Here is a 12,193-nt window from a genome sequence, read left to right on the forward strand (position 1 = left end):
GTCCTGAGGTGGCAAATAATTTCCAGCCCTGGGAAATGGAAACATCTGTATGTGGAAGAATGGGCAGTGAACCCGGTGATGCAGATGTGCCTGGAAAATTGAAGCGGCTTTGGGTTGTTTAGCACAAACCTGCTCAGCCTGTAGTCCTGATGCTTGATCCCTCTTTCATCTGTTGATGTCCAAGAGGACTCAGATCTGTAGATTGCTTGCATTACCCCCAATAGCAGAAGTTGGGTAATTTTAGGAAATAACACAACCTTAAGGCAAAGCATAAAAACCTCGTCTTGCAGAAGTCACGTCTCCTGAACTCCCCCTGACTCAGACCCTCTGTTTCTCTTGAACACGGTGAGTTCCTGGTGTCTTCCAGTCAGCCCTAGTGACCTACAGAGGGAGAAAAATCTTGTATGAAAAGCCAGTGACAGTGATCGTGTCATTTGGGAGCGAACTGCTGTACAGATGTCTCCGTATGGGCAGTGGGCTTTCCTTCTCTCAGGCCACTGAAACTCCCTGCTCTGGGGACTGAAGCCTAACTGCTCATCTTCCTCCCCAGCTACCATCACTCATTGCATCTGGTGCTGCTAATTCTGGAGCCTGTGCCGTGACTTCATTGCTAAGTGCCTCGTGACCAGGCTGATTGTTCCAGTTTTGTGTTTTATTCACACTTACATGTGGGAGAAAGCATTGAACCGAATACTTCAATGCTTTTACTTCAAAATGTTGGCTGTGTCAGGAGATCTGACCTGTTGGTGTTGGGAAACAGCTCTTGGACACCAATTCCTGCATGGCTGTGCTGGAAATGGAGAGAAGAGCAGACTTCGAAGCTGCCCTTGAGGATATGGACCTCTGCCACTGCCCAAAATCTCTTGGCAGCTTAATTGTGTGCAAGCACGATTCGTCTTTGAAGCCGGAGTTCTCTGTCTGAACGGTGCTGGTATTTCCAGCTGATGGTGGCTGCGTTGCTGCTGGCCTCGTGTGTTGTTCGTGTGTCATCAGCATCATGGAAAGGGAACGCCAACTGGATCCAAAGAACAGAACCTCTCTCTTCCCACTGTCATAAATCATAGCTGGTGTCCAATACCAAAACCAGAACGCAGAGAGCTTGAGTGCAACTTGATTTTTTAAACATTAGCACCCAAGAACTACCTCTGGCTTCAAGCTTGTTACTGGTTTGGACAATGAATATTGCTTATGGATGTCTTTATGTAAAAACCTTCATGAAACGGACAGTGCAAGTGGTGTGTGAACAGCCTCTTGTGCCTTTCTCTTTCAGTAGGACATCCCTGTCCGGACATTACAATCCCAGTAGTTCTCTGCATGCAATTCGTCTTAGAACTCATTCAGACTGGAATTGCCTCACTGCGTTTAATTATTACCAATTAAAGTAACATAGGTGCAGGGAAAAGATGTAAATGAGGCTGCAGTCATCTCCAGCCACATCGCAAGCTTGAAGAGGTTACAAGTCAGGCACAAAAGGCCCCAGCAAAGCAGGCCTGAGACAACTGTAAATATTTTTGGACACCGTAGGTTAGCAGGGACTGAAAACTTGGAGGACACCGCTTTCATAATCAAAGCAAAACATTTAAAACAAACCCCAGCATGAGCAGTGAATTCTGTCAGTTTTTTTCCCCTCTATATCAATATTCAAACACTGAGTTACTGTTTCAAACACATTCCTAAAAAGCTCTCCAAAGCCCTGGTAGTGGCTTTCTCAGAAGGCACGCACGCTTTATGTTGGCCATGGGAAAAATAATCAAACAATTTTGTACCCTGTAGGACCCAAACAGCTCCTTGCACAGATAAAATTTCCAGCGGGACTATCACGAGGCAGAAATGCAGTTGATAATGGTGAGGTATCTATGAGAAACGTCAGGAAAAAAAAAAGCTTATTTCTACAGTACCTGTGAGTTTTTCTACAGTTCAATGATAGTCCTCGTTTTAAATAGCTATGAGAAGAAGTTCTGTAGCTTGCCCGCTGAGGAAAGGAGAAAAGGATAGACCGGAGTCCCAGAGGGCTGTGTCAAGTTATTAGTAGGTAGATATTTTACCTCTCTGCCTTTCTGGGCAATAATCTAAGTACTGTAGTATTGGAGAAATGAGTGCTTTATGCGATGAAAAATGCAGTGTTTTTGACAGGACTGTATTTTCCACTGCTCATTCCGTTTAATTTGTTTTCCAAGTGCTTTGCAGATGAATATCCAGAAGACTGCATGCATATGACTAAATTTGCATTCCAAATAACATGACAAGGCATAAAAAACCTTCCAGGATTAAAAATCCTTTGCTGACTTGCAAAAATCACCAAGTCATTTGTTACTGACCAGTTTCCTCACCTTCTTGCACTTTGCTGCTGACCCGCCTGCAGAGGAGGGAGCTCCTGCATTCAGAGAGGTTGGTGCTGGGGCAGTGTGGCTGCTGAAATGAGTGGAGGCGAGAGCTGGAGCTTTGGGACTCATTTTGCCCTTTAAAGTAAGGAAATAAATAAATTGAAGTCAGAGGACGCGCATTTACTCCTGGAGCAGTGACCCCTAGTACCAGCTCACTGTACTCCATGTGAAATTAAGGGCTTTTCAGAAGTCTAATGGCAATAATTCATAAAAATTCATAAATTTCCTATAAGATCTGTCATCCTTTAAGTCTTGTTCTCAACAGAATGCCTAAAACCAGCTATGATCCCTGAGATCTTCAACTGAAAAGGTTTTTTGCCAAGTTTAGGAGGAAACCTGTCTCCAGCTGTTTAAAAAAAAAAAGTCACCCCCCCATTATTTGTTAGGGAATAATTGCTCAATTTGAAGAAAAAAGGGCAGTGCCCTAGTATGAAGTTGATCGCTTTGGAAATGCTTTCCCCTAAATCATGTCAGTGTGACGGTGCCAGGTAAGACTGCCATGAAAACAGCCCGCTTTCAGTCCTCGCTCAGCCAGCAAAGTATCCAACTCCTTTGGTCTGTTTAGGTCATGAGGCTCACGTATTTTTTTTTTCCCTTCCTAAGTGTTTGTGGTTCAGGTTACTTTAGAAACCTGACTCATTTTAACAGTGTATATTCCTATTTTTTTTTTTTAATTTTAAGCATTAAGGACAGCTTTCAGCAATCCTTCATCAGACTTGTGCCTTACAGCGGGGTTTGCTCTAATTCCAGGTACTGGTGAAATTGCTGTAGGAGCATTGCTCTGCTAGCACAAAACCATGTCTTGCCTGGAAAAATGTGAAGACAGGGTATCTTAGGTAGACATCAGTCTCTTTGCAGGGGCAGGTCCAGAAACATTATTCAGAAGACTGACTTTGAGGGCTATTCTGCACAGAAAATGGGTTTGTTTCAAACCTCAGAGTAGGTAGAGGGAACAAGTAATCGCCAGGCAGAAGTTGCTTCCAAAGAAATAGCTGATTTCTTATGTATAGTCGCAGGACAAACATTTATCCATTTTATTATCCATTTTATTATCCATTTTATGTTCAGCCACGTGTAGAAATGATTAGTCATGTTGCACTGACATCTGTAGTAACGTAAAACATAAAAATCTGAAATAATGAATTCTCTTTTTCCCACACAGGGGAGCTGATCCGTAAGGTGTTGCCTTCGCTAGTAGTCGTTTTATTGTGACTTTCTTGATGTCTCCTGAATTAGTGCAGTGACACTCCTTGTGTAGTCTTTTTCCCCTTCCCTGTTGCCCTTCGCATTTTAGACTAGTGTGGCACACTTGCCAGTGAAGATTTGTTGCTATTTAATGTGTCCCTTTTTTTTCCAGAGCCGAGGATCAATGCCAGCGAGGATGTAACCATCCATCTGTATGGCTCGGCCGTCACATTGCAGTGCAACCTCACCACGAGTCCCAGCCCCCTTTCGTCCAGCTACTGGGTGAAGAATGGAGAAGAGATCCCTGGCACTAGAAAAACTTCAAACACTACAGAATACAAGTAAGTCTCTTCAGGGAAAAATCTCCACCTTACACTGGAGAATGGCAGAATTGGCAAACCTGCAGCTGCAGTAGTTAGTGAGTTGCTGGGACTCCAGGGTCCCTGGCTCAGCGTCACCGTGGTCAGACAAATTGTGGGAACTGATCCACGTTAGAGGCTTTACAAAAAGTATGCCTGTGAAACAGATAAAGGAACAATCTGGGGAGATTGTCTACAGCTGTCCTGCCTGGTTCACAAAAATACAGCATCAACAAAAACACACTGGGAACTTCTCTTTGTCAAGTTGCCCATAATTTCATGCTAAACTCCTGTAGTTTTTTTCTGGTCTGTGTGTGATGTGTGGCATAGGTGCAGACACCAAGTCTAGCTTTCATTTTTCCCCCTCTGAGTATATTCTGCTCTGTCTCTATCCTGTTCATGTCTATATAAGGATGAATTTGCAGCTGTGCATTTTTATCATGCAGGGAAACACAGCACGTAAAGCACTGCTGTAGTCGGCTGTGTTAATCATTTTCTGGCCCTAGGAGAAAAAAGACTGTTCTGAGAGTTGTCTGAGCAGTGCTATGAAATGGTACCAGGTCTTCGTTAAACCAGTGCAGCTGTATCACTTGTGCTTCTTGTGTGTCAGTACATCCACATTTTCAGCCTTAATCTGTTCCACGTGTGCATGCTCTGACTTTGTCTCTGCTTCTTGTCTAAGGGTGTGGAGGAGAGCAGAACGTGTGCAGCCACCTCTTTCGTGTCTCTGTCGCTTGCATCAAGCATAAATCCTTTGGAGCTTTCAGTATTCCTGCAATGGGGCTTTCTAGCCGTGGAGCTGATGAGAGCGTACAGAATGTGCTCAGTAATGCCACCAGAGATTTATTCTGTGTGTGGCTTCCTTGCTTTTTTCCCCCTATTTCATTTTCTTCTCTTAGGAGGTAGCATAGATAGCACATAGAGCCTTCTGTTCAGTCTTAAGCTAGAATGAAAAGCACTTGAAGAATATTTTAAGCACCTGTGTGGTGGCATCTTTCTTACTCCTTGGAGATGTGAGACCAATTCTGCCCCTCCTACTTAGCTGTTCCACTAGAAGAAGGTGCTTATGTCTAGGCAAGGCCTGTTAAATTAGAGCACATCTAGTTTACTGTGCCTTGTCTCTGCTCTAACGGAGGGAAACCTGCCTGTACACTCACCTGACTTTTCTGTCTCCACCAGAATTCTGCAGGGTCATTACTGCACTAGTGTTGCTTGCTGGCACAGGATTAAGAAATACTTAAGGCTTTCAATGCCTTAGCAAAGTGCTTCCACCCGTGGAAGAAACCTGTTCCCTCATCTGCGTTCATAGTTTGGAGGAGAGAAGTGGTGACTTCTTTCCACGTTCTTCATCAGTTGATTCAGAGTTCAGTAATAGCTCTGGCCATGATAAGCTGGGCTTCTCCTAAAACCAGGGGGCAGAGAGAAGTTGTTGGCTAGGCTCTTGTCCGTCTTTACAGCTTTGAAGCTCTATCAGTGTATGCTTGTTTTATTGATTTATGGCAATATAACCCAATACAACTCTACTAGAGGCTGCTATACTTTCACATTTTAAAAAGAAGTCTGTAGAACTGAAAAAATGTCTTTTTCTCTTCCACTTCTTAAGCATTGATTTAAAAAAATAAATTAAAAAAAAAATGGAAAAGCATCTAGAGTATGCCTGCTTAAATAGTAAGGCCCTTAAGGCAATCAAAGACAGGTAGTCTGTGCCTTCCCCCATGCTTCCTGAGTTTTACAACAGCTCAGTAATGGAAATATCTGGAGTTCTACAATGGCTTAGTAATGGAAATACCTGGGTGGGGTTTGTGCCGTGCAGCTGGGCGAGGAGCACACATTTCCACCCTTTGTCAGCGGGCGCTGGTGTTCGGAGTTAACGTGCTCCTGCTTCGCCTGGCTGCAGTTTAAAAGCCAGGTACAGCTTTGATGTTTGGTAATGGTCAATGATTGTTCTTTGTCATGGAGATAATCTTTAATTTTGACTCAGATCTAACGATAACACCCATGTTTCAGAAAGACAGTAACTTCATAACTAAGTTTAGGCTTTCACCAGTGACTGGAAAGTAAGCCCTGCAAACAGTGAAGTCTTGGGTCCAAGTGCACGGTCAAAGCGAGCAGCTTTTTCCACATGTCTAAGCAGTTTCCATGTGCAATTAAATTCTTTTATTACAATGCTCTTCTGTAGGGTTCCTGTTCATCTGTGTGCTATCCACTTAATGTGCTTAAAAATAAGTTTAAAAAAAAAAAAAGCCTTTCAGTGTAGGGGAGCGATGGGGAATACTGCACAATATTCTGTTTATGCTGTATGGAGATGTAAACTGTGTCATATCATAGCATGTTTCCCTACTCTAAGATATCTTTTGTAGGTAACTATATGAAGAACATATACCTAGAGCTTTTAAGTAATTTGTTTCCCAAAGCTTTTCAAAGGACAGCAAAAGCTGGTGGACTTGAAGTTAGCACCGTCTCCAAAGTATTTTTTTCCTTTGCGTTTTTTGCAGCTCCAGTTTTCTTCTGGTTGGCTTGCATCTGTTTTTCCCTCTGCTAGCTCTTATTGAGTTAGTCTTTCCTAATTTCCTAAATGGCAGCAGATTCCTGCGTGGTGCCTTCCTTCGTGAGCTGACCAGCTTTTGCAGATTTTCCATGTCTCATCTGACTCAGGGAACGCTATTAATGGAGCAGTCTCATACCTGCTGTTACAAAAGACAACAGTTTGAGATGACAGCATTTAGCCATGATTGTATCTCTGATTTATCATATCCCAGTTGGGTGTGCAATGATTCTTTTCCACGTAGGTAGTACATATCATGTCCCATTGAGAGAGAGAGGTGATTTATTAGCTGCCTAATTTTCCATATAAGCTGGAGTGCATAATTAACAGTTGTGAGGGGCCTTCCTTGCTCTTAAACTAAATGCAGCTTTAGCAGCTCAGTTGGTACTGACTAGAGCTCACCCTTTTTCTTGGCAAACAACATTTGTTTCAAGTAGATGCATCTGTACAACCTATTGAATTAACTGAATTTCACAGCTATTATTTGTTAAAGGATTAAAGTAAAAAAAGAAAAAACAAAAACAAAAACAAAAACCTCCTAGCCTGCTCATTTTTGAATGCTAACACAATACCTAACGCAGCTCATCTGTTCTCTCCCTGTCTGCAGGATTTTGAAGCCCAGAGCAGAAGAGTCAGGGGAATACTTGTGCGTGTTTGTGTTTTCAAACTCTCCTGTAGCCAACGCCACTATAGAAGTGAGAGGTACTCTTTTTGTTTTGTTTTGTTTCCTCTCCCTAAAAGTGAAGGTTTCACTGCTTCTGCTATCTCACTTGGTGTCGGTGCAAGAAGGCAAACTCAGGAGGCCTTTCCTCATGAAATCAAGCCTCTTACCCAATCTTTAGTTATAATTTCAGAGGAAGTTTTACAGAAAATCCCTGGGGTAAGATCTCACAGATATGGGAATGTGAATATTGGAGTTGTGGTCCTCACAGAGGGTACTAAAACACCGTTCTAGCATATTTGTCTGCACTGCTACGATGAGCACGCCTGCCCAAGCAGGATAAAAAGATTGCTGCAGAATATGTCTAAGACAACTGGGGCTCCCTCCCCATTTCGGTTTAACAGTAAATGAGGTCTTCTGAATGTATTGAATGTATTTTGAATTCCTGTTTCTGAATGGGGAAAAGTGAAGAGCCAGCATCTCACACGTGACAGCTTGGAAGTGGTGTACTTGTAGTTTTTTTGTCTGCAGAGACAAGTCCAACTGCTGGGAAAGCCTGGGTGCCAGTTTGGACAGATGCCCTGTGTCAGATTGAGGTTTTTCTGCTTACATGTGTTGTTTTTTTCCCTGTCTTGTGCATATTGATACTGCTAGGGTCATAAAGATGTCAGAAAATTGTGGCTAGAATCTGCAGAATGTGAAAGTAGCCCAAAAAAATCTTGTGCTGCAGCAAATATGCTCTTTGCACCGAGCTTTACTGTAGTTGATGCTTTTTTGTTCAATGTTTTAGACATAAAAAAGAGAGGTAGCATAGAGATACTGGTGTTCTATCCAGTGTTAAATGGTTGTTCAATTTGTTTGCTGAATAACCGTGTAAATGACTGGCCAGCATGAGGATGTGGTCACTGCTGTGCAGTAGTTTTCCCCTAATGCTCTACGGTATGATGCATTATGGCAGCCTTGTTAGTCAAAGACAGATGAGGTCAAGCAAAAACTTGATTAAAAATTCTTGCAGCCAGCCTATGTGTGTCTGGGATTGTACTAATATGCTTGTTTTATGGTGTACTGTAAATTAGTTCGGAATCTAAATGATCATTACTTACCAGCTTCATCACATCCCCAGCTTAGACAGAGCTTTCTCTGCTGCTGTAGGAACAGCAGTGAGTGGGAAGGAGGGTGCTTCTCTATTTCTCAGCATCCCTGCGCTGGTGATGCAGCCTGTCCTCATCTATATTGCGATCACTGCTGTTTAAATTAGGCACCACAGATCTGCAGCAGAAGCTGAAACCTTTTTCCTGGATACTTCTGTTGCCTCATTGAATGCTGCATGGTCAGGTTTCCGAATCCAAAGCAAGTGAGAGGAGTTCAGCAGTCTGTGAGAAATGACAAATTATTCTGAACATCATTTTTCCTCATGAGCAAAGAATCTTTTGAACCATACAAACAGCTTCTTTGCTTATTCATAAGTCAATATTTCCCTTCACAATCCAGTGATGCACCAAACAAAGCTTGCTGATTTCCCATCTTGATTTTAAGAGTGGTTTTGTTTTTTTTTTTAATGATCATGCATATAATAATATTTCGAGACATATCCAGCATTTAACCAGCTCTGGTGCAGAAGCTACGTCTGCAAAGAAAAAGGAAATGTAAAATACGTGCTCACGTGGGAGCACCCCAAGGTCCTGTTGGCCTAGAGAAGTGGTGAGCAGCACCTGAAGTGGGCTGCTATTGATTGGAAATCTGATGGCAGCTCTAAAAATAACTACTGATTTAAGCACAATCAACCGGAATCCAAACTCCGGTTGTACTTCTGGTGAGGTTGTCTTCTGGGTGTTCAATTTACAGTTGTGTTTTTTCCTTAGTTCTGGGGAAATTTTTGCATTCTGCTCTTACACCGTAATTTCTGAATCTTTCAATATCTTAATTAAGATCTTTAGTCCTTTCTGCCTTCTCTAGGCTGCTTTCAGGGGTGACAAATTGCTTCCAGAGACAGGAAATATAGCTCTGATAATGGATTGAATAAGACCTTTTCCAGCTTTGTATAATCTGTCAAAAGACCTTTTAGAGACATTTGGCTTAGGGCGTCTCTGCTGCCCAGTGGCAGGCGGGGGCACCAGGCGAGCTTGGCAGGGAGCTTTGTACAGGGAGGGAGGACCTCAAGCTGCAGGAAGAAACGCCAATATATCTGATTGAACTATTGGCAGAAAGGGCAGAGGGAGAATAATAATTCATCCTACCAGCCGCTTTGCACAGATAATTTATGTATAGATACAGATGAGCAATCATCACTTGCAAGTTAATGAACGCTGCTCCTGGAGGCATCGCACCTGCAGCTTGCTCTGCAGCCGTAACGCAAGGACTGGGTAACCCTGTTCTCTGGCTCCTCCTTGCAGCATCCCAGGAGTGGCTGCCTGAATTCCTCCTCGACAGAGCAGTATTGAGGTCTGCGTGCACAGAGCAGCATTGTGTGAAGTGGCGATACCTTCCCAAGTCCTGCAAAGCACATTGGAAACTGGAATACGCGGATAGTTTTAAACTGAAAACATGCTTTCCTGTCCAACCCCTGTTGCAGAGAGATTTGTGTAGCAATAAATTGGGGCTGCACTTAAAGCACAAGTGAACTTTGTGTACAGTCTCCCTGCAGTCCTAGCGCTATACATAAATTCATTCTGATCAGTGTGTTTAAGTTACTGCTCCTGGAAGAGCCATACCGCTAAACTTATACGGCATCACATATATTTTCTTGGATGTAAATGTCTCTGAATACTATCCACGCCAGTTGCATAGAATATGCAGGCTTTTTTTTTTTTTACCGTTTTGCAAAGGAAGGCATTCCCTGTGATTCTTGCAGGTTGGTGTAAATATTCTACGCATGCTGCTAAAGCAGTTTTAGTGCTCAAATCAGACTGATTTTGGTACAGCATGATGCGTGGAGATGTTACCTCGTTAATTGAGGCATGTGTAATGCATCAGCGATGCATGAATCTTGTTTGGCCATGCAGAAGCTGCAATTTAACGCTTACCTGCATATGTGGCCCATCAGAGTATTTGTGGACGAGCAGTGGTACGCAAACGTATTCATTTAATTGCTGATTGTAATTGCATTGCAGTTTTTTTAACTGCTGATGCATGGAGAAAAGATGGCCCTGAATATAAAAGTGCTTGTGGACTAAAATAGTGACTTTCTGACAACTCGAGAACAACTCTACCAAATGCCTTGCAGCAGATGTAATCCAGGATACACCAGTGCCATTTGCCTTTTATGTAATGCTGCCTATTTTCTTCCCCAATCTCTACAAGGCCTGTGTAGGAAGATAAAAATGCAGAAACATGAGCGCTGCTGTTAGAACTGCTAGATGTGCTTGCATATTTAAAGCAGCTGTTCTTGGAAAAGAAATTACTGGGGCAGCACTTGCATAAAAGCAATTGAATTAAAATACTGGGTTTTAATGTCAGCCATTGGGAGTTCCCAGGAATGGACCAAGTCTGGCTTCCCTCGTACAGGCAGCTTTTGGGTGAAGCATCTGATGGAAACTTTCTTGCTCAAATTATCTCAGAGCTGTTTTGGGGCATTGTGTGAGAGCTGCTGAAAACCTGAAACAACAGCCTTAGGCCTGTGTTGATTTTGGAAGGATTCCTCCATGAAGCAGGGGTCTTCTCCCCCCTGGCTTCCTGAACCTGCTGGCTGAGAGCTCTGCAAGCTTGAAGATCAAAAGGAAAGAGATGCAGCTGTCTGAAGAACTCTCTCTTCAATCTTTCTGCTGGTAGCAAGATCTTGGGAGAAGGAGGTTGAAACAAGTTTGTCTTTTTGTATTGTACAAACCATCATCTGGTGCAGAACAGCAGCAGCAAGAACCAGCTGGAGAGGAGCGTGCTTCCAGTTCCCTCTGTGTGCCCAGAAATTGTGCAAGCCCCAGGAAAGGTCATGATGGACACAGTGTGACCGATGGACGGCGTCTGTTCTCCCTACCTCACCTTCCCATCCCAGGCTCCTTTCTTGCCGTGCACCTTCCCGTGCACCAGGTAGAGCTTTTCATTTCCTCATCCTTTCTAGCATCATGACGCCGAGGGGAATCTTCTGGTTTCTCTCTTCATTCCTTGTTTCTTCTGCACCTTCCTCTTCAGTCACCTGCAATTAGTCAACTTCCCAATAGCAAGTGCTCAGACCACCACCTCTGTGAGAGCGTACAACTTACCCGCTCTGCAACCACTTCTTGTACCCCCTAACTGCAGCCGAGCCACAGGCTCTGGTTTCATAGGCAATACCCGCACCCAGAACGTGGCTCTTCTGCTTTCACTCTGGCTCCAGCCCAAGCAGTGTGCTGGAAAACAGGTGGCTGTATCAGCAGCCTTGAGGAGCTTGGTTCCTTGGCTCCAAGCTCTTAGGAAACCTCTGCAGCAGTTTCACAATGCTGTACCAGCAGTGAATTCAGGAATCCAGCATTCTCTCAGCACAGCTGCATTTTATAGTGGTCCTGAACACTGAAAGGGCAATGCACGTCACGTTCTCCATCTCTGCAGTGCCGTTGGTGTCCTTGCTTTCCACCCAGGCTATCAAGGTAGATGTGGATGAGAATTGTAATGCAGAAAAATAAAACTTCAGAGACCTTCTACTAGGTCACCCATAAGACGGAATAGTTTTTACATGCAAGAATATTTTTAGGTGCCTCTGCACCTCAGCACCTTACTTTAATTTTGTCTTTTAATAGGAAAACTCGACGGGTTCTGTTAACTGGGGCATTGTTTTGGAACTGACAGGCGTATTAGCCCTCCCCTCCATTTTAGTAATGCTAGTAAAATATCTTAAATACTTGGAAATGAGGGACTGAATCCCTCCTTTATATTAAGAGGATTGCACTGCATGCCCTGTAACAGAGGAACCAAAGAGCACTTGTGCCAAGGCTGTGCTGAAGCATCCCCGTCCCAAAAGCTGCAGTTTGTGCCTGTGGTGTACACGCGGTTTGGAGGCACAATATGTGCTTTGGCACAAAACCCCTTTCTATTGTGATGCATATTAAATCTACTGAAAGAGTGATGCTTATAAGATTACTCGTGTTAA

The 12,193-nt window shown here is 43.5% G+C and overlaps 1 protein-coding gene across 1 annotated transcript in view; it reads left to right on the forward strand.

Annotated features, from left to right (window-relative positions):
* The window catches only part of NPTN (neuroplastin), a 51,041-nt gene that overhangs the window by 22,881 nt on the left and 15,967 nt on the right, over positions 1-12,193 (forward strand). The window contains exons 2-3 of the mRNA XM_082769028.1: positions 3,742-3,910; positions 7,081-7,175. Coding sequence (XP_082625154.1) covers positions 3,742-3,910; positions 7,081-7,175 — 264 coding nt within the window. The remainder of the gene's footprint in view (positions 1-3,741; positions 3,911-7,080; positions 7,176-12,193) is intronic.

The sequence above is a fragment of the Aythya marila genome, assembly GCF_965140915.1.
Source record: "Aythya marila genome assembly, chromosome: 11".
NCBI classification, from domain to species: Eukaryota; Metazoa; Chordata; class Aves; order Anseriformes; family Anatidae; genus Aythya; species Aythya marila.